We start from the raw sequence: 21,636 nt of genomic DNA on the forward strand, positions 1-21,636 counted from the left end.
GTAAAAGTAGAAGTACTCAGATCTTATACTTGAGTAAAAGTAGAAGTACTCAGATCTTATACTTGAGTAAAAGTAGAAGTACTGAGATCTTGTACTTGAGTAAAAGTAGAAGTACTCAGATCTTGTACTTGAGTAAAAGTAGAAGTACTCAGATCTTGTTCTTGAGTAAAAGTAGAAGTACCAGAGTGTAGGAATACTCTGTTACAGTAAAAGTCCTGCATTCAAAATGTTCCTCAAGTGAAAGTAGAAAAGTATTCTCATCAAAATATAGTGAAAGACAGTAAAAGTAGTCGTTGTGCAGATTGGTCCATTTCAGAATAATATATATGATATGTTTTATAATGATTGATCATGAAAGTGTTCTCAAAGCTGGTGAAGGTGCAGCTAGTTTGAATGACTTTGTATACTGCAGGGTAGCTGGTGGATTTACTCCAGGTGGAACGTAAAGTCTGATTCAACACTTGATTAGATTTCACATCATTCATCTGTGAAGTAACTAAAGGTATTAAATACATGTAGTGGAGTAGAAGTACACCATGTACCTCTGAACTGTAGTGGAGTAAGAAGTTGAAGTATGAAGTAGCAGAACATGGGAAATACTCAAGTAAAGTAAAAGTACCTCTAAATAATTGTACTTAAGTTCAGTACTTGATTAAATATACTTATGGCGCATTTCCACTGCAGCGCGTAGCACGGTTTAAGCGTGTCGTGCCAAACCTGGCCCGTTTTTTGTTGCGTTTCCACTAGGCGTAGTTCCGGCTAGCCGGGTATTTCTTTTACAGTATTTCTGGCCCTCCAAAATCGAGGTTCTTTCCGGGCCAACAACCGGGCTGAGTATGCTAAACTAGTGACGTGAGTGGCTACAACTACAACACAATGAACATATTTTACCGTGATTTAAAGGTCCCATGTCATGGCCATTTCCACTGATCATAGTTCCATTGTTGAGGTCTACTAGAATATATTTATATTGTGCAATTTTCCAAACTCACATTGGTTTCTCAAACAGCATCTCTGTAAACTCTGTGTATTCACTGAATTTCACTCTCTGCCTTTAACGGCTCGTTGTAGCTCCAATAGCTCCAGCCCCCACCCTCCCTGTGAGCACAGTGTGCTCTGATTGGTCTGGACGTTGTGAATCGAGCTGAGCTCCGTGGAGGTGTTGTTTCCTTGTTTAGGCGATACAGCGCGAAACGCAGCCAAACTCACCCTGAGCACACAACAAGTCCACAGCGGAAGTAAAAACAATAAGTGTGGCTTGATATTGAGAAAGAAAAAGGTTGATAAACGCTGTGAGAATGGGTCTGCAGAGAGAACGGGTCTGCAGAGAGAAGGGGTCTGACAGAGAGAATGGGTCCGGCAGAGAAGAACGGGGTCCGCAGAGAGAACGGGTCTGAAGAGAGAATGGGTCTGCAGAGAGAATGGGGTTCTGCAGAGAGAACGGGTCCGCAGAGAGAACGGGTCTGCAGTGAGAATGGGTCTGCAGAGAGAAGGGTCTGCAGAGAGAAACGGGGTCTGCAGAGAGAATGGGTCCGTAGAGAGAACGGGTCTGCAGAGAGAACGGGTCTGCAGAGAGAACGGGTCTGCAGAGAGAATGGGTCCGCAGAGAGAACGGGTCTGCAGAGAGAATGGGTCTGTAGAGAGATTGGGTCTGCAGAGAGAATGGGTCTGTAGAGAGAACGGGTCTGCAGAGAGAATGGGTCCGCAGAGAGAACGGGTCTGTAGAGAGATTGGGTCTGCAGAGAGAACGGGTCTGTAGAGAGAACGGGTCTGCAGAGAGAGTGGGTCTGCAGAGAGAACGGGTCTGTAGAGAGATGGGTCTGCAGAGAGAATGGGTCTGCAGAGAGAACGGGTCTGCTGTAGAGAGATGGGTCTGCAGAGAGAACGGGTCTGCAGAGAGAACGGGTCTGCAGAGAGAAGGGTCTGCAGAGAGAATTGGGTCTGCGAGAGAGAACGGGTCTGCAGAGAGAACGGGTCTGCAGAGAGAATGGGTCTGCAGAGAGAATGGGTCTGCAGAGAGAACGGGTCTGCAGGAGAGAGAATGGGTCTGCAGAGAAGAATTGAGGTCTGCAGATGAAGAACGGGTCGCAGAGAGAGATGGTCTGCAGAGAGAAGTGGGTCTGCAGAGAGAACGGTCTGCAGAGAGAATGGGTCCGTAGAGAGAAAACGGTGTCCTGCCAGAGAAAACGGGTCTGCAGAGAGACGGGTCCTGTAGAGGAGAATGGGTCATGCAGAGAGAATGGGTCTGTAGAGAGAACGGGTCTGTGTGAGAAGATTGGGTCTCTGCAGAGAGAATGGGGTCTGCAGAGAGAATGGGTGTCTGCAGAGATAATAGGGTCTGTCAGAGAGAATGGGTCTGGCAGAGAGAATGGAGTCTGTAGAGAGAACGGGTCTGCAAGAGAATGGGTCTGCAGTGAGAATGGGTCTGGCAGTGAGAATGGGTCCTGCAGAGTAAGAATGGGTCTGCAGTGAGAATGGGTCTGCGGAGAGAACGGGTCTGTGGAGAGAACGGTCCTGACGGAGAGAACGGGTCTGCGAGAGGACACGGGTCTGGCGGAGAGAACGGGTCTGCAGAGAGGAATGTGGTCGGCAGAGAGAACAGTGGGTCTGTAGAGAGAACGGGTCAGCGGAGAGAATGGGTCTGCGGAGAGACGGGTCTGTGGAGAGAACGGGTCTGCGGAGAGAACGGGTCTGCAGTAGAGAACGGGGTCTGCAGAGAGAACGGGTCTGCAGAGAGAACGGGTCTGCAGAGAGAACGGGTCTGCAGAGAGAACGGGTCTGCAGAGAGAGAACGGGTCTGTAGAGAGAACGGGTTCTGCAGAGAGAACGGGTCTGTAGTAGAGGAATGGGTCTGTAGAGAGAACGGGTCTGCAGAGAGAACGGGTTCCTGCAGAGAGAACGGGTCTGTAGAGAGACCGGGTCTGTAGAGAGAACGGGTCTGCAGAGAGACGGGTCTGCAGAGAGAACGGGTCTGTAGAGAGAATGGGTCTGTAGAGAGATGGGTCTGCGAGAGAGAACGGGTCTGCAGAGAGAACGGGTCTGTAGAGAGAACGGGTCTGCCAGACCCCTGCAGAGAGAACGGGTCTGCAGAGAGAACGGGTTCTGCAGAGAGAACGGGGTCTGTAGAGAGACTGGGTCTGTAGAGAGAACGGGTCTGCAGAGAGAACGGGTCTGCAGGGAGAATGGGTCTGTAGAGAGAATGGGTCTGCAGAGAGAATGGGTCTGTAGAGAGAACGGGTCTGCAGAGAGAACGGGTCTGCAGAGAGAACGGGTCTGTAGAGAGATTGGGTCTGCAGAGAGAATGGGTCTGCAGAGAGAATGGGTCTGCAGAGAGAATGGGTCTGTAGAGAGAACGGGTCTGCAGAGAGAACGGGTCTGCAGATGAGAACGGGTCTGTAGAGAGATTGGGGTCTGCAGAGAGAACGGGTCTGCAGAGAGAATGGGTCTGTAGAGAGAACGGGTCTGCAGAGAGAACGGGTCTGCAGAGAGAACGGGTCTGTAGAGAGAACGGGTCTGCAGAGAGAACGGGTCTGTAGAGAGAATGGGTCTGCAGAGAGAATGGGTCTGCAGAGAGAACGGGTCTGTAGAGAGATCGGGTCTGCAGAGAGAATGGGTCTGTAGAGAGAACGGGTCTGCAGTGAGAATGGGTCTGCAGAGAGAATGGGTCTGTAGAGAGAATGGAGAGAATGGGTCTGCAGAGAGAATGGGTCTGTAGAGAGAATGGGTCTGTAGAGAGAACGGGTCAGCAGAGAGAACGGGTCTGCAGGGAGAATGGGTCTGTAGAGAGAATGGGTCTGCAGGGAGAATGGGTCTGTAGAGAGAATGGAGAGAATGGGTCTGCAGTGAGAACGGGTCTGTAGAGAGAACGGGTCTGCAGGGAGAATGGGTCTGTAGAGAGAATGGGTCTGCAGGGAGAATGGGTCTGCAGTGAGAACGGGTCTGTAGAGAGAACGGGTCTGCAGAGAGAATGGGTCTGTAGAGAGAATGGGTCTGCAGTGAGAATGGGTCTGCAGTGAGAATGGGTCTGTAGAGAGAATGGGTCTGCAGAGAGGAGAATGGGTCTGCAGAGAGAATGGGTCTGTAGAGGAGAATGGGTCTGTAGAGAGAACGGGTCTGCAGAGAGAATGGGTCTGTAGAGAGAATGGGTCTGTAGAGAGAACGGGTCTGCAGAGAGAATGGGTCTGCAGAGAGAATGGGTCTGTAGAGAGAATGGGTCTGCAGAGAGAATGGGTTCTGCAGAGAGAATGGGTCTGTAGAGAGAACGGGTCTGCAGAGAGGAATGGGTTCTGCAGAGAGAATGGGTCTGCAGAGAGAATGGGTCTGTAGAGAGAATGGGTCTGCAGAGAGAATGGGTCTGCAGTGAGAATGGGTCTGTAGAGAGAATGGGTCTGCAGAGAGAATGGGTCTGTAGAGAGAATGGGTCTGTAGAGAGAATGGGTCTGCAGAGAGAACGGGTCTGTAGAGAGAATGGGTCTGTAGAGAGAATGGGTCTGTAGAGAGAATGGGTCTGCAGTGAGAATGGGTCTGCAGTGAGAATGGGTCTGTAGAGAGAATGGGTCTGCAGAGAGAATGGGTCTGTAGAGAGAATGGGTCTGTAGAGAGAATGGGTCTGAGAGAGAACGGGTCTGTAGGAGAGAATGGGTCTGTAGAGAGAATGGGTCTGTAGAGAATGGGTCTTGCAGAGAGAATGGGTCTGCAGAGAGAATGGGTCTGCAGAGAGAACGGGTCTGCAGAGAGAACGGGTCTGCAGAGAGGAATGGGTCCTGTAGAGAGAATGGGTCAGCAGAGGAGAATGGGTCTGCAGAGAGAATGGGTCTGCAGAGAGAATGGGTCAGCAGAGAGAATGGGTCTGTAGAGAGAATGGGTCAGCAGAGAGAATGGGTCTGCAGAGAGAATGGGTCTGCAGAGAGAATGGGTCTGCAGAGAGAATGGGTCTGCAGAGAGAATGGGTCTGCAGAGAGAACGGGTCTGCAGAGAGAATGGGTCTGCAGAGAGAATGGGTCAGCAGAGAGAATGGGTCTGTAGAGAGAATGGGTCTGTAGAGAGAATGGGTCTGCAGAGAGAACGGGTCTGCAGAGAGAATGGGGTCTGCAGAGAGAATGGGTCAGCAGAGAGAATGGGTCTGCAGAGAGAATGGGTCTGCAGAGAGAATGGGTCTGTAGAGAGAACGGGTCAGCAGAGAGAATGGGTCTGCAGAGAGAATCTCGCCGCGATCCCAACTGTCTGTTATCAGCCTGCAGCCAGGGAGGAGAGATCAGCAGAGCTGCATGCACTGAGTGTGTGAGGAAGTGCGTGGATTGGTCAATTTGGACCAATCAGCGGGGGCTTAACGTAACGGCTCCGCGGACGTAACGTAACGGCTCCACGGATTGGTCCATTTGGTTCCGGGTAACGCATGACATCATGATGTACCCGGAAGAATCAAATGGACAGTGACGTATCTCCAACGAGGCGTTTTGGGGAGGTATTTTCTGTGTTAGAGTTTTACTCGCTACAGGGTGTACTTTGAGGGTTTTGACTCTGCACTAGTGTTAGTTTCGTCAGCTATTTTTTTATTTAGTCTTAGTCCTTTGTTAAATTTCCTTTTTAGTTTTAGTCATATTTAGTCACCTTCATCCTGTTTTTATTTAGTCAAGTTTTAGTCGACTAAAAGTCTGAGCATTTTAATCTTATTTTAGTCAAAGAAAACTAATTATTTTAGTCTACTTTTTGTCAATGAAAACTGTTGAGTATTTTTTAGTCATCAGATTATATAGAACATTTCAGTCAAACTAGTCTAGCCAAAACCAATAATTTGTCATTTTAGTATATATAAATAAATAAGATTATATCTTGTCCTTATTTGATGAAAAACTCAGGTTGAATGATTGAGCAGCTTTGCAGAGAGGATCAGGTTTGTGGTGTTCTACCTGTGTTATGGCCACATTGCTTCCCTTCTGATAAAACAATGCATTCGCTTTTTTTCTCCGCCTCATTGTAGCGAAAATGGGCCCAAATATCACATTGTTTCTTTCTCCCAAGCAGTGGTGGCTTTAGACTTTTTCGTTGTCAGTCATTTTGACGGACAGGATTGTAACATTTCCGTCATAATCCATTATTACCCGTCAAGTGCACAAATCACTCACTCGCGCTGACGGGGGGGGTATTCGGTTAACGCGAGTGCGACCACTGCTCCCAAGCCCTGTTGCCATTTCATTTTCTGTTAAATAAGGTTAGTTAGACCCGAGTCTTCCTGACAGTTCATATTGTGCCGCTGCCCAGTGTAATTCAAATGTACCGCCGCGCGCAGCACACACACACAGTTGCTGCCCTGCCGCAGCACCGGAAATGGAACTGCTGGGAGAAAAACTGACTATGAGAGATGTAACGTTATCTTTGATAATATTTCGTCAACGAAAGTAAAGAGAGATTTTGGCATAGTTTTTATTTAGTAAACTACATTTTCGTCTCGTCACTTTTCGTCAACGATATTGCATGATGATTTCGTTGCAGTTATTGTTTACTGCCGTCGGTGCCGTCTCGTCATCGTCTCGTTTTCGTCATGGAAAAAAAAGGTCGTTGACGAAAATATTTCGTCGTAGTTTTAGTCAACAAAATTAACACTACTCTGCACACCGTTTACATGCATAAAAACCTTCATAACACACAAGGGGACGTGCAATAACCGGAAAAGCATGACATGGGACCTTTAATTGTAATCCACGTTTCAAAATGATGCCGAAGTAACAACATACTGATACCGGTTAGTAAAAACCATGAATTAATGCTTTGACTAGTCTGCAGACAGACGGCAGGCGAAACACCTTTTAAAATATGTGTTTTCTGAATGGAGAGCGGCTAAGCTAACGTTGTAAATGCTCCGACCGTCCACCCTCACAACAACGGCCTACAGACATGAATAAAGCAGCGACTGTATTCACCATGTCACAGGCAGTCTGTGGTTTGTACTTGTTTAACTTCTGTCTAGTTTCTGAACAGATATGAGGAGCTGTGAGCTCTGAGTGCTAACAGCTAACGGCTGATGTTGGTTTTGTGGTTCACATTGAAGATGACGTCACGGCTCCGCCTACACTGCGTTACTATAGTTACTGCCCCAGCTACTGAACTGTAATGGAAACGCAGCATGAAGTGAGCCGGGCCTAACTATACCGTACTTAGCCGTGCGAGGCCCTGCAGTGGAAATGCGCCATTAGTAACTTTACACCTCTGCCTATAAAGACAGAAAGACAAAGCCTTGCACAGAGGCTTGCAAATACATTTTCAAAATGCTCAACAGAGCTGCTAAAATGATAAACTGACTGCTTCACATTTAAAATAAATGCATCGATATATTTCTATTGGATGTGACTCTTTGCGTTGTTCTTATTGCAACCACTGCTTCTTTACTTGCTCTGACAACACATCTGATTTTAATTGGATTTGTATTATCATGTTTTCTTTATTCAGACTGGACAGCTGCAGTTTGTCAGAGATCAGCTGCTCTGCTCTGGCCTCAGCTCTGAAGTCTGACCCCTCCAGTCTGAGAGATCTGGACCTGAGTGATAACAATCTGAAGGGTTCAGATGTGAAGCTGCTGAGAGATCTTCTGGGGAGTCCAGACTGCAGACTGGAGACTCTCAGGTCAGTTCACTGACTCTGTTACTGCAGGAGATCTCACACACTGTGTGCTCTGTTACAAACTTACACAAGGGAGAAAGGACTCAAATGCACGACCCGGGAGCCAGAGATAAAGTATAAGTAATATACTTTATTTGCAAAAATAGGAAATACAAAAGGATAACGGCACTCTTAACGAGGCAGACAAAAAAATAGGCTTCACTATAGCATAACAAAAAATCCCTCACAACGTGAGGAATAAACTACCATAAGTTTACAGGAGCATGAATATAGCATGTAACCAAACGCTGATGAGCAGAGTTCTGGCATGAGGACCAGGACCAGACGAACTGACAACAAACAAGGGAGACTGGGGAATTTAAACAAGAGATAACTGGGCACAGGTGAAAACAATCAGGGGCTAGTGCTGAGGTCTGCGTGGGAGAAACACACTAGAGTAGGGAGTCAAGGAACCTGAAATGAGACGTAACAAGTGAGTGTCAAAACAAAACGGGAAGTGAAAGACAATACAAGAATGACCAAACAACAACATGAAACTTGACTGGCTCAACACTTTTGACGGTGCACAACATGCACAATCATTAGGGCAGCTGTATTATATTATTGAACAACTACAGTGCTCTTGGTCAATCCAAAATGTTAATGAACCTCAAAACCTGAATATTTAAGAAAGTAAAAAGGAGGTTTAAGGTCAGGTGAGGAAGGGTTTAGGAGAGGTGAGGAAGGGTTTAAGGTCAGGAGAGGAAGGGTTTAAGTCAGGTGAGGAAGGGTTTAGGTCAGGTGAGGAAGGGTTTAGGTCAGGAGAGGAAGGGTTTAGGTCAGGAGAGGAAGGGTTTAGGTCAGGGTGAGGAAGGGTTTAGGTCAGGTGAGGAAGGGTTTAGGTCAGGTGAGGAAGGGTTTAGGTCAGGTGAGGAAGGGTTTAGGTCAGGTGAGGAAGGGTTTAAGTCAGGAGAGGAAGGGTTTAGGTCAGGTGAGGAAGGGTTTAGGTCAGGTGAGGAAGGGTTTAGGTCAGGAGAGGAAGGGTTTAGGTCAGGAGAGGAAAGGTTTAGGTCAGGAGAGGAAAGGTTTAGGTCAGGTGAGGAAAGGGTTAAGGTCAGGTGAGGAAAGGTTTAGGTCAGGTGAGGAAGGATTTAAGTCAGGTGAGGAAGGGTTTAAGTCAGGTGAGGAAGGGTTAAGGTCAGGTGAGGAAGGGTTTAAGTCAGGAGAGGAAGGGTTTTAGGTCAGGGGGAAGGGTTTAAGTCAGGTGAGGAAAGGTTTAGGTCAGGTGAGGAAGGGTTAAGGTCAGGTGAGGAAGGGTTAAGGTCAGGTGAGGAAGGGTTAAGGTCAGGTGAGGAAGGGTTTAGGTCAGGTGAGGAAAGGTTTAGGTCAGGTGAGGAAGGGTTTAGGACAGGTGAGGAAGGGTTTAAGTCAGGTGAGGAAGGGTTTAAGTCAGGTGAGGAAAGGTTGGGTCAGGTGAGGAAGGGTTTAAGTCAGGTGAGGAAGGGTTTAAGTCAGGTGAGGAAAGGTTTAGGTCAGGTGAGGGAAAGGTTTGGGTCAGGTGAGGAAGGGTTAAGTCAGGTGAGGAAGGGTTAAGGTCAGGTGAGGAAAGGTTTAGGTCAGGTGAGGAAGGGTTTAAGTCAGGTGAGGAAGGGTTTAAGTCAGGTGAGGAAAGGTTTAGGTCAGGTGAGGAAAGGTTTGGGTCAGGTGAGGAAGGGTTAAGGTCAGGTGAGGAAAGGTTTAGGTCAGGTGAGGAAGGGTTTAGGTCAGGTGAGGAAAGGTTTAGGTCAGGTGAGGAAGGGTTAAGGTCAGGTGAGGAAGGGTTAAGGTCAGGTGAGGAAAGGTTTAGGTCAGGTGAGGAAGGGTTTAGGTCAGGTGAGGAAGGGTTTAGGTCAGGTGAGGAAAGGTTTAGGTCAGGTGAGGAAGAGTTTAGGTCAGGCGAGGAAGAGTTTAGGTCAGGAGAGGAAAGGCTTAGGTCAGGTGAGGAAGGGTTAAGGTCAGGTGAGGAAGGGTTTAGGTCAGGTTACCCCGCTGAAGCTCACCAAAGTTTCATATATTTCATAGTTCAAAGTTTTGTCAATTGTTTTGTTTATTGGTCAAATTCTGGTTTCTAATGGTTTCTGAGGAGTTCTACTGGAATGAAAGAGCACAGAGTACAGAAGCAACAAAGCAGCATCCTGCATTAACCCTGACCTTCACAGAGAGGTTGAAGTTCATGTGGAGAGGAGGCTTCAGTAGTCTGTCTGCACTCTGTTTAGTTGTGCTATCTTACAATCAATATAGTAAATGTGCGGTAAAGTGTCGCCAAGGTAACCGGTTAGAACTCGAAGTTGCGATGAGGTCTTAAAATGTATAGAAAGGGTCTTAAAAAGGTCTTAAAAGGTAATTAAATTTGACTTCAGGATTCCTGCATATACCCTGGGTTATACTTCACTCGTGTTTATGTCCAAATCCATCAGATCTAGCTAGTTCTAGCCAATGAGATCACGCAGACTCAAACCTCATCTTAGGCCCAAATGCGGCGCAAATGCGCTCCGCAGCCGTTGCGAGGTTCATGAGCGTGCTCCCCCGCCCCCTGTCAACACTCGCGACACATGAGTGGCCAGCCTAAACAACAATAAGCGCTGCTTGGCAACCGTGTGTGGCGGCAAAGTACAGAGACATTTTGACAGGAGAGATTTAGTTTTGCCGGTATTCAACATATTTGACCAGTCATAGTCCGGTAATTATTTACACTCTAAGAAGAGTCCTACACAACAGACATGGGCGTCAAAAAGGAGTAGTAATGTGTGGAAATATATTCGACCAGGTTAGTGAGTGCGGTGTAGAGGTCAAACTATGCCAAATTAAACTTATATATACACATGCTATACCTTGCTATACCCGCAACCTCCGTTCCAGCTGAGAGGGTGTTCTCTCCAGCTGGCCTGATTGTGAATCGCCTCCGCACATGAAAGCTGTAGGCCTATAGCTGTCAAACTGTGATAACCAGTTCAATACATTTGAAAAATTCGATTTGGTTTCTACACTTATTTGAACATGTATGTATTTATTTCCAAAAATTATTGAAAAAAATTGGGTAAAAAAACTAAAATTCTGAAAAAAATTGTGAACTTTTTTTTTATAGGATATTTACATTTCGGTTAACCGTTTTTTGGGGGGTCGAATATTCGAATATACATTTACTTTCAAATTCCCATCCCTACTGTGTACTGCAGGAAGTGTCAGGTCCCTCTGTGCTTCACTACCAAAAAGAACTGTTACAGGGCATGGCATGACTTACTGGAGTAATACTGTAACATTCAGGGTCTGTATAAAGTTTTGAGTGTTTATTGTGTTTTTACCTTTTTTTATAGTGTGGTGTTGTTGTATAGTGTGTTGCAATTTTTTTTTAAATAAATCTGCTCCAGTTGGAGTCAAATGTTTCCTATGTTTCCTAATTTTTATTGTGCAAGTAACATGCATCTCATGCAAAGAGGGAACTTCCCACCCACCCACACACACACTTAATTTTCCACTTGGACTTTTTTTTGCTAAATCTCTCTAAAAAGGTAAATTTTCACTTGTTTTGCCTCAATCTTGATACAGGGTACTTATTATATGTTATAGTTTGGATTCCTAAAGCTTTTAGGCTACTAACCCATCATTCAAGGGTGGTTTTCACTATAAGTAATGGGTTTTATTTGGGCAGAGACAAGAATTTACACTTTTTGACTATGTTCCATCTGGATTTACTCTGACACTGAAACATCTTTATTGATTCTGACACTTCTACATCCAACTCACAGATGTGACCTTGCTTTGATAAAATAAATTATTCATACAACCCTTTTAGAAGTTAAGTTATAGTCCTTTGTTTTGGTCATTTTCAAGCCTGAAACCTGAAAAACAGGCTTGGGGCTTAACAGGTTAAGGTCTTTACTGGTGAACCACACAGAGGAGTACTTGATGCCTGTGACGGAGCGTTGTTCTTCATAAAGTCATGGTCTTCCTGAAAGATGCAGACTTGTTCCTGTACCACTGATGGAAGAAAGTGTCTTCTAAAAACTGGCAGTAGGAGTAGGAGTTGATTTTGAGTCCATCTTCAACCTGAAAAGGTCCAACTAGCTCATCTTCAACAACACCAGTAGCCCACCTCCACCTTGCTGGTGTCCGAGTGGAAGTGGAGCTCTGTGCCTGTTACTGATCAATCTGCTCCGTCAAGAGGCATAATCAATTAATTGTTTAATTAATCGATGATCAATTAGTCGTTTGTTGCAGCCCTAGATGCTAATGTAGCCACGCTTCTCTTCAATAACAGTCACAAGACTTCCATTCATGGAGTCTGTCAGTTTCTTGATCTGTTGACTTCAGATATTTCTTGGCCCAGTCTTGAAGTTTGAACTCGTGTGTCTTGTTCAGTGGAGGTTGGGTTTCAGCCTCTCTTACCTTGGCCATGTCTCTGAACACCTGAGACTTCTGGGCCCTCCAGGTACACGTAGCTCACAGTTCTGGAATATGATACTGGAGGATAATGGCTTCCTGGTAACTTCACGTTTCCTTCTTCTCAAATCTTTGAGATTTCATATGTTTCTCAACACGTTTCTTGCGATCCTGTTGACTATTTTCAACAAAACGTTTGATGGTCCTGTGATCACGCCCCAATATCTTAACAATATCTAATCAATATCTTATCAATATCAAGAGTGCTGCATCCCGCTGAAAGACTTTTTACAATGTTTGACTTTTCAGAGTCAGTTAAATCTCTTGGCTAATTTTACCTGAGGAAAATAAGCTGCCTATTATGCACACCTTGATACTTTTACTTTACATTGCATTTAGCTGACGCTTTTATCCAAAGCGACTTACAATAAGTACATTCGACCAGGAAGACACAACCTTGAAGAAAACAGAATCATAAAGTACATCAGGTTTCATAGAGCCAAACATTTCAAGTGCTACTCAACTGGCTTTAGGTAAGCCAGTCCTTTATTAGTATAAAAGTGCTTCGTTAATAGTTCTAACGCTCGAAGTGGAGTCGAAAGAGATGAGTTTTCAGTCTGGAAGGTGTGTAAGCTATCTGCCGTCCTGATGTCAATGGGGAGCTCATTCCACCATCTTGGAGCCAGGACAGCAAACCCACGTGTTTTTGCCGATGGGAACTTGGGTCCCCCTCGCAGCGAGGGCGCAGCGAGTCGTTTGGCTGAAGCAGAGCGTAGTGCACGCGCTGGGGTGTACGGTTTAACCATGTCCTGGATGTAGGAAGGGCCAGATCCATTCGCAGCACGGTAAGCAAGTACCATTGTCTTGAAGTGGATTCTAGCAGTTACTGGAAGCCAGTGAAGGGAGCGGAGGAGCGGAGTGGTGTGGGAACATTTAGGAAGGTTGAAGACCAGACGAGCCGCTGCATTCTGGATGAGCTGCAGAGGTCGGATGGCACATGCAGGTAGACCAGCCAGGAGGGAGTTGCAGTAGTCTAGGCGTGAGATGACGAGAGCCTGGACCAGAACCTGAGTCGCTTTCTGAGTCAGCTGGGGACGCATCTTCCTGATGTTGTAAAGCGTGTATCTGCAGCAACGGGTTGTAGCAGCGATGTTTGCAGTGAAGGACAGGTTGTTATCTAGGGTCACACCCAGATTCCTTGCAGTCTGAGTCGGGGAAACAACTGAGGTGCTGATGTTGATTGTTAGGTCAAGAGTGGGACAATCTTTTCCCGGAAGGAAGAGCAGCTCAGTCTTGTCAAGGTTGAGCTTGAGGTGGTGAGCAGACATCCACTGAGAGATGTCAGCTAGACAAGCAGAGATGCGTGCAACGACCTGGGTCTCTGAGCGGGGAAAGGACAGAATTAATTGGGTGTCGTCAGCGTAGCAGTGGTAAGAAAAACCATGCGGGCTAATGACTGATCCGAGCGAGTTTGTGTACAGGGAGAAGAGGAGGGGACCAAGAACAGAGCCCTGAGGGACCCCCGTAGTTAATTGACAAGGGTCGGACTCAGACCCTCTCCAAGTCACCCTGTAGGTACGGTCTTTCAGGTTTGAGGTGAGGAGGGAAAGTGCAGAGCCAGAAACTCCAAGTTTTTGGAGAGTGCGAAGGAGGATCTGATGATTCACCGTGTCGAATGCAGCAGACAGGTCCAACAGGATGATGACAGAGGAGAGGGATGCAGTTTTGGCAGTGTGCAGTTCCTCCGTGACAGCAATGAGAGCAGTTTCTGTGGAGTGACCTGCCTTGAAACCAGACTGGTGCGGATCCAGAAGGTTGTTCTGATGGAGATAACAGGAGAGTTGTTTAAAGACAGCGTGTTCAAGTGTTTTAGACAGGAACGGGAGGAGAGAGACAGGCCTGTAGTTTATAACATCAGACGGGTTGAGAGTGGTTTCTTTAGGAGAGGGTTTACTCTTGCCTCCTTGAGACTGTTTGGAAAGTGACCAGAAGTTAGAGAAGTGTTGATGAAATGGGTGAGAAACGGTAGAATATCAGGAGCGATAGTCTGAAGGAGGTTTGAAGGGATGGGGTCCAGAGGATACCCTCCGTCATTACACTAATACACATAACATGATATGCTTAAAGCAATACACATTCAAGTGTTTAAAGCTTGGAGTTTGGAAATATGCATACAAATTACGATATAGTCGAAATACTCACCTAATAATTGTGCAAAGTGTGTTTAGTTTGTACTTGAACCTCATTTATGGACATTAATAACTTGCATTCATAAAGAAGTGAATGTCCTTTTATTCACATTTTCATTTTAATGTACTAAATGAAGAACTGCAGACATAAATATTGACTGTTTCTTAAAGGAACTTTAATAGATGTTATTTGTAAAAAGTAAATCTATGTTTTTAATATTTAGTAAACGATAGCGTCTGAATAAAGGTCATCTGAAGTGATATTAGTTTGACATGTTTACTTTCTGAAGGAGACAGATTTTATTGTTCTCATTAATTTCAATGTTTCATTTCTTTTCATTTCCATCTTTATTTCAAACAGATTAGAAAAAAAACTAATAAAAAATAACAGATGTGAAAAACAGAATAGCGTATTGTTAGAATACAGTATTTCTCAATATTCATAATAATATTTATATATTCAACAAAAATATTCATAATAATAAATGATATGTGTCCAAAGGGAGCAGGAGGAAGCAGATGCTTATTGATCCCCTTACTCACTGCTGATCAATGATTATCCTTTCAATCAGTTCTGCAAGTTATTGCTACTTACATATTTACATTTATACATACAGTACATGTTGAGAAACACATCTGATTATAAACTCTTCTTTTATCCTCATCATGTTTTCTTTATTCAGTCTAAGGTGCTGCAGGTTGTCAGAGACCAGCTGTTCTGTTCTGATCTCAGCTCTGAAGTCCAACCCCTCCCATCTGAGAGATCTGAACCTGAGTCTCAACGCTCTGCAGGATTCAGGAGTGGAGCTGCTGAGAGATCTTCTGGAGAGTCCAGACTGCAGACTGGAGACTCTCAGGTCAGTTCACTGACTCTCTGTTACTGCTGGAGATCTCATGTTTCATTAGTTATTCAACCTGATTCTTCTACATTCATATATTGCATCCATACTTTTGTAATTGTTGTTTTATTCATATTTTAATCAGGGCTGCTCGATTATGGCAAAAATCATAATCACGATTATTTTAGTCAAAACTGATATCAGGATTATTAAATACGATTATTCTTTGACTTTGAAAACATCCATTTATTGAACTTTAAAACAAATAATAATTTGAACAGTATGTTTTTAACAGTTGATTTCCCTGAACTTTAAGTTTAATTCAACTGAAAAACCAATACAAAATAAATTATACATTTATATCTACATTTAAATAAATAACATCAAAACAATAAATACCAATAAAGAAGATCAACTAATATTTTGGAGCGCACTTCCACAACCTGCTAAACATATATAAATATGATAACTGACATCCCTCTCAACCTGTAATGTTTAATTATACTGCTCCACGCAGTGCTCTTATTTTGGTAACCCCTCATCTGGAAACAGGAAGTAGCTGAGAGGCTCCGGCTGGACGAGTTAGTGGAAGTTGACGCTAGAGACGGAGAATAAAGAAACTAAAGCTTCCCTTGTGACGTGTTTCTATGGATTTATGAAACAGACTGCAAGTCACAGCACGACCTGCTGAGGGGGCTTTAGGGGAGGGGGGGGGGCAGGGTGTGTGACGCAAGACACATTGAGAGCATCGTTGCGAAAGGGAACGCAGCAAAATAATCGTTTTATTTCGATTACGTTGTTTTCATAATCGTTGCAAGACAAAATCGAGATTAAAATACGATTAATTGCACATCCCTAATTTAAATGTTTACGTACTAAATAAAGTACTTAAAGGAACTGTTACAGATATCTGCTGTTATTTGTAAAAAGTAAATCTATGTTTTTAATATTTAGTAAACGATAGCGTCTGAATAAAGGTCATCTGAAGTGATATTAGTTTGACATGATGAAGTTTACTTTCTGAAGGAGACATATTTTTTAGTTCTCATTCATTTCAATGTTTCATTTCTTTTCATTTCCATCTTTATTTCAAACAGATTAGAAAAAAAACTAATAAAAAATAACAGATGTGAAAAACAGAATAGCGTATTGTTAGAATACAGTATTTCCCAATATTCATAATAATATTTATATATTCAACAAAAATATTCATAATAATAAATGATATGTGTCCAAAGGGAGCAGGAGGAAGCAGATGCTTATTGATCCCCTTACTCACTGCTGATCAATGATTATCCTTTCAATCAGTTCTGCAAGTTATTGCTACTTACATATTTACATTTATACATACAGTACATGTTGAGAAACACATCTGATTATAAACTTCATATTTACATTTATACATACTGTGGGGAAAAAAGTATTTAGTCAGCCACCAATTGTGCAAGTTCTCCCACTTAAGAAGATGAGAGAGGCCTGTAATCTTCATCCTAGCTACACTTCAACTATGAGAGACAGAATGGGGGGAAAGAATCCAGGAAATCACATTGTCTGATTTTTAATGAATGAATTGGTAAATTCCTCGGTAAAATAAGTATTTGGTCACCTACAAACAAACAAGATTTCTGGCTCTCACAGACCTGTACCTTCTTCTTTAAGAGCCTCCTCTGTCCTCCACTCGTTAACTGTATTAATGGCACCTGTTTGAACTCGTTATCAGTATAAAAGACACCTGTCCACAACCTCAAACAGTCACACTCCAAACTCCACTATGGCCAAGACCAAAGAGCTGTCAAAGGACACCAGAAACAAAATGGTAGACCTGCACCAGGCTGGGAAGACTGAATCTGCAATAGGTTAGCAGCGTGGTGTGAAGAAATCAACCGTGGGAGCAATTATTAGAAAATGGAAGACATACAAGACCACTGATAATCTCCCTCGATCTGGGGCTCCACGCAAGATCTCACCCCGTGGGGTCAAAATGATCACAAGAACGGTGAGCAAAGATCCCAGAACCACACGGGGGGACCTAGTCAATGACCTGCAGAGAGCTGGGACCAAAGTAACAAAGGCTACCATCAGTAACACACTACGCCGCCAGGGACTCAAATCCTGCAGTGCCAGACGTGTCCCCCTGCTTAAGCCAGTACATGTCCAGGCCCGTCTGAAGTTTGCTAGAGAGCATTTAGATGATCCAGAAGAGGATTGGGAGAATGTCATATGGTCAGATGAAACCAAAATAGAACTTTTTGGTAAAAACTCAACTAGACGTGTTTGGAGGAGAAAGAATGCTGAGTTGCATCCAAAGAACACCTACTGTGAAACATGGGGGTGGAAACATCGTGCTTTGGGGCTGTGTTTCTGCAAAGGGACCAGGACCACTGATCCGTGTAAAGGAAAGAATGAATGGGGCCATGTATCGTGAGATTTTGAGTGACAACCTCCTTCCATCAGCAAGGGCGTTGAAGATGAAACGTGGCTGGGTCTTTCAGCATGACAATGATCCCAAACACACCGCCCGGGCAACGAAGGAGTGGCTTCGTAAGAAGCATTTCAAGGTCCTGGAGTGGCCTAGCCAGTCTCCAGATCTCAACCCCATAGAAAATCTTTGGAGGGAGTTGAAAGTCCGTGTTGCCCAGCGACAGCCCCAAAACATCACTGCTCTAGAGGAGATCTGCACGGAGGAATGGGCCAACATACCAGCAACAGTGTGTGAACACCTTGTGAAGACTTACAGAAAACATTTGACCTCTGTCATTGCCAACAAAGGGTATATAACAAAGTATTGAGATGAACTTTTGTTATTGACCAAATACTTATTTTCCACCATAATGTGCAAATAAATTCTTTAAAAATCAGACAATGTGATTTTCTGGATTTGTTTTTCTCATCCTGTCTCTCATAGTTGAAGTGTACCTAGGATGAAAATTACAGGCCTATCATCTTTTTAAGTGGGAGAACTTGCACAATTGGTGGCTGACTAAATACTTTTTTGCCCCACTGTATATGTTGAGAAACTCATCTGATTATAAACTCTTCTTTAATCCTCATCATGTTTTCTTTATTCAGACTGAGCTGCTGCAGGTTGTCAGAGACCAGCTGTTCTGCTCTGATCTCAGCTCTGAAGTCCAACATCCATCTGAGAGATCTGAACCTGAGTCTCAACGATCTGAAGGGTTCAGATGTGAAGCTGCTGAGAGATCTTCTGGAGAGTCCAGACTGCAGACTGGAGACCCTCAGGTCAGTGAGGGGTCTCTGCTGGTTCAGCAGTATTGTATGAAACTCAGGGAGGTGTTTCTCTCACTGGGGAAGCAGATCAGTGATGTTACCCACTGACTGCAGGCTCTTCCATTCTTCCATCAGCTATAGAAGGCCAGCTGGAAATGCAAAGCCACATTTAGTACAGATGTAGCACCTCATTTCGGACAGTTTGAAACGCGAGGGCCGTGATTGGTACGTGATCTTCCCTCGCTCAAGGGAAAACCTCCAGTTTCACTTGAGTCCTCCCCCGTGATAAATAAATGTAATTATAATGAAGCCAGCTGCAATGGATCATTGATCCACCAGGGGGTGCAGTGGGGTTCCACACTGGAGCTCATGTGAAAGAAAGTCAGAGAGAGTACGCTGGAAGTACAGCGGAACTTTGTTAAGATCCATATGTCACGGATATCATACTCTGTGCTAAATAAGAGACATGTAATCATTTACAAAACATCACCATGTTGTTATTTAACAAAATAATGTTGTTTTGTCAAAAAAAAAACGAACGGGAGGAAATGCAGCCCGGCTCTCGATTTTTAATCCTAATTTAATCATCATCTTCACCACGATCGTTTATGTTTATGTTCGCCCAATTGACATGAAATCACTGACACATATGAATATGCTGTATTCAACTTCATTAAAACGTTATTAACGGGCCTAAACTCAGTAATTCACTAAACATAGTTATATTTGAATGGAGCCTCGTCGGCAGATCAGGATCTTGATCAGCATGAAGGGTGTTATTTTCCCCATAAGGAACAAGTCGCTGCACATGATCCCGCTTATCACACGGCCACATTCTCAACAAAGTAACGACATGACTCCCAATATTAATTGAAATGTTTTTATTGATTTACAAAATAGTTGTATGTATTAATAGGTTTTGTGCGCTGTGATGATTCGGCTGTTCCTTTAGTAATGAATATTAAATGTTGTGAGGAAATCTTTCCACCAATAATTTCAATAAGTAATCCCACATTTTTCACTTCAGGTTTACGAAAGTTAGAGACTTTAATATTTTATTGAAAAAAAGTTACAATGCACACACACAACACACATCACACAAATTGACCCGATTGGCGGTTCTAGTGTAAAATAAACTCACTAATGAATGAAACCAGTTCAATACGCATTATTCTTATTCTTATCATTCTTTATGAGCGCAGAAATAGTCTTAAAATCAGACCTGTTTTTAAATGAAACCTGACGGCAGGCAGTTAGCTCTGATCACCTATGATAAATGCGCCACACCTAATCGCTGGCCATTCAGCCACACAGCTCCCTCTATACAAATCAAACTGTAGACGGTGTGAAAGCACCTATTGTTTTAAATACAGGGTTCGTACGGTCATTGAAAACCTGGAAAAGTCATGGAAATTCAAAATGCAAATTCCAGGCCCTGGAAAAGTTATGGAAAACAATATTATTCCCAAAGTTTTGGAAAAGTCATGGAAATGTAACTAAAGTTGCGTCAAATATAATTAACATTTTATCTAATCGCCGAAATAATCTGCGGTCGCGAGCTGTTATGTGCCATCATGACACGCATGGTGTTATTTTGTAATATATGAAGCGCGAGCTGTGTGCTCGAGTCTTCCTGCCTGTCGGCTGAACTCTGCTGCTCCGGGATGAGGGTCAGCTACATTATCTACGGTGCATCGTTAACTGTGCGGAGTCACTGTGGCACAGACTGAGCCGCTGGTGAACAGCTGTTAGAACGGGCCGTTCAGGTGTTCAGAGCAGAGCGGCAGAGCGTGATGTGAACTGAAAAGTGTTTCTGTCGCAATATCATTGTCACTGCTGCTAACGTTAGCTTTAGCCTTCGTTTTCTAATAGTTTTTTTCATAGGCTACAAACAGAGGTGGTATAAGTATAGAGATTGTAGGCTACTAGAGTAAAAGTAGAAGTACTCAGATCTTGTACTTGAGTAAAAGTAGAAGTACCAGAGTGTAGGAATACTCTGTTACAGTAAAAGTCCTGCATTCAAAATGTTCCTCAAGTGAAAGTAGAAAAGTATTCTCATCAAAATATAGTGAAAGACAGTAAAAGTAGTCGTTGTGCAGATTGGTCCATTTCAGAATAATATATATGATATGTTTTATAATGATTGATCATGAAAGTGTTCTCAAAGCTGGTGAAGGTGCAGCTAGTTTGAAGTACTTTGTGTACTGCAGGGTAGCTGGAGGATTTACTCCAGGTGGAACTAAAGTCTGATTCAACACTTGATTAGATTTACCATCATTCATCCTGATCTGTGAAGTAACTAAAGGTATTAAATACCATTTACCTCTGAACTGTAGAGGAGAAGAAGAACAAAGTAATAGTAGTAAAATTGAAATACTTAAATTAAGTACAAGTATCTCAAAATTATACCCAAGTATAGTACTTGTTGAGTTTATGAACTTAGTTACTTCACACCAGTGGCTTTACAGATAGAAAGCTAAGCCTTGAACAGAGGCATGAAAATGCATTTTCAAAGTGCTCAACAGCCAAAATGATAAACTGACTGCTACACAATTAAAATAAATGCTTTTATATATTTCTATTAGATGTGACTCTTTGGCGTTTCTGTTATTATTACCTGCTGCTTTAGATGTTCTGACTGCTAACATCCTGTTGTTCCTCATTTTAAAGCCGATATTCCGTGGGGTCGGGGGCTCGGGTCCTTGTCACCTTTTCCATACCTGATGAGTTTGCATCCCTGTTGTAAATAATGGTCGGAATGTGACCTGTGAGCCTTCTGAGTTACCGTGGGACAGCACGTTCTAAACTAAAATGTTCAATCAATAAAGTAACATCTTATCTTAATAATATCTTCATATTAATAATAATAATAAATCATACAGTATGTGTCCGAAAGGGAACAGGAGGAAGTGTTCAAATGTTCTTCAAAAACACAACTGCAAGTCCATGAAACTTGTCTTTCTGTATTTGTGAATGAAGCGCCATCTCCTGGTTAAAACCTGAAATTGAAAATCTGGCAACGCCCTCTTGGAAAATAGTGGGAGGGCTTAACATTCCTCGATACTGGTCTTAGGCAGGTCGTAGGCAGGAAGCTGTAAGCTGGAGTCCGAAATGAGGTGCTACATCTGTAAGTAATCTCCTCTCTAGGGCTTTCCTCCACTGCAGACTCTTCTAGTCGACTGATAGTCATCAATTCAGGCGATTAGTCGACTCACGTTTACGATATATTATGATTATTCATAAATTAGGTTTTTCTCCCAAAATGGTTTCAGTCTCCAAGGCTGATAAAGAGCATTATTATAACAGTGTTGTGCTTCACATAGAATATATAATAAGACTGTAATAATGAACCTTTGAAGTATAGA

General features: G+C 43.6%; 1 protein-coding gene across 1 annotated transcript in view; it reads left to right on the top strand.

Moving 5' to 3' along the window:
• Positions 1-21,636, top strand: part of LOC117533072 (NLR family CARD domain-containing protein 3-like) — a 60,350-nt gene that overhangs the window by 35,961 nt on the left and 2,753 nt on the right. Inside the window, exons 7-9 of the mRNA XM_034196698.1 lie at positions 7,447-7,620; positions 14,888-15,061; positions 18,113-18,283. Of these exons, the coding sequence (XP_034052589.1) occupies positions 7,447-7,620; positions 14,888-15,061; positions 18,113-18,283 (519 nt within the window). The remainder of the gene's footprint in view (positions 1-7,446; positions 7,621-14,887; positions 15,062-18,112; positions 18,284-21,636) is intronic.

Source organism: Gymnodraco acuticeps, unplaced genomic scaffold (genome assembly GCF_902827175.1).
Source record: "Gymnodraco acuticeps unplaced genomic scaffold, fGymAcu1.1, whole genome shotgun sequence".
NCBI classification, from domain to species: Eukaryota; Metazoa; Chordata; class Actinopteri; order Perciformes; family Bathydraconidae; genus Gymnodraco; species Gymnodraco acuticeps.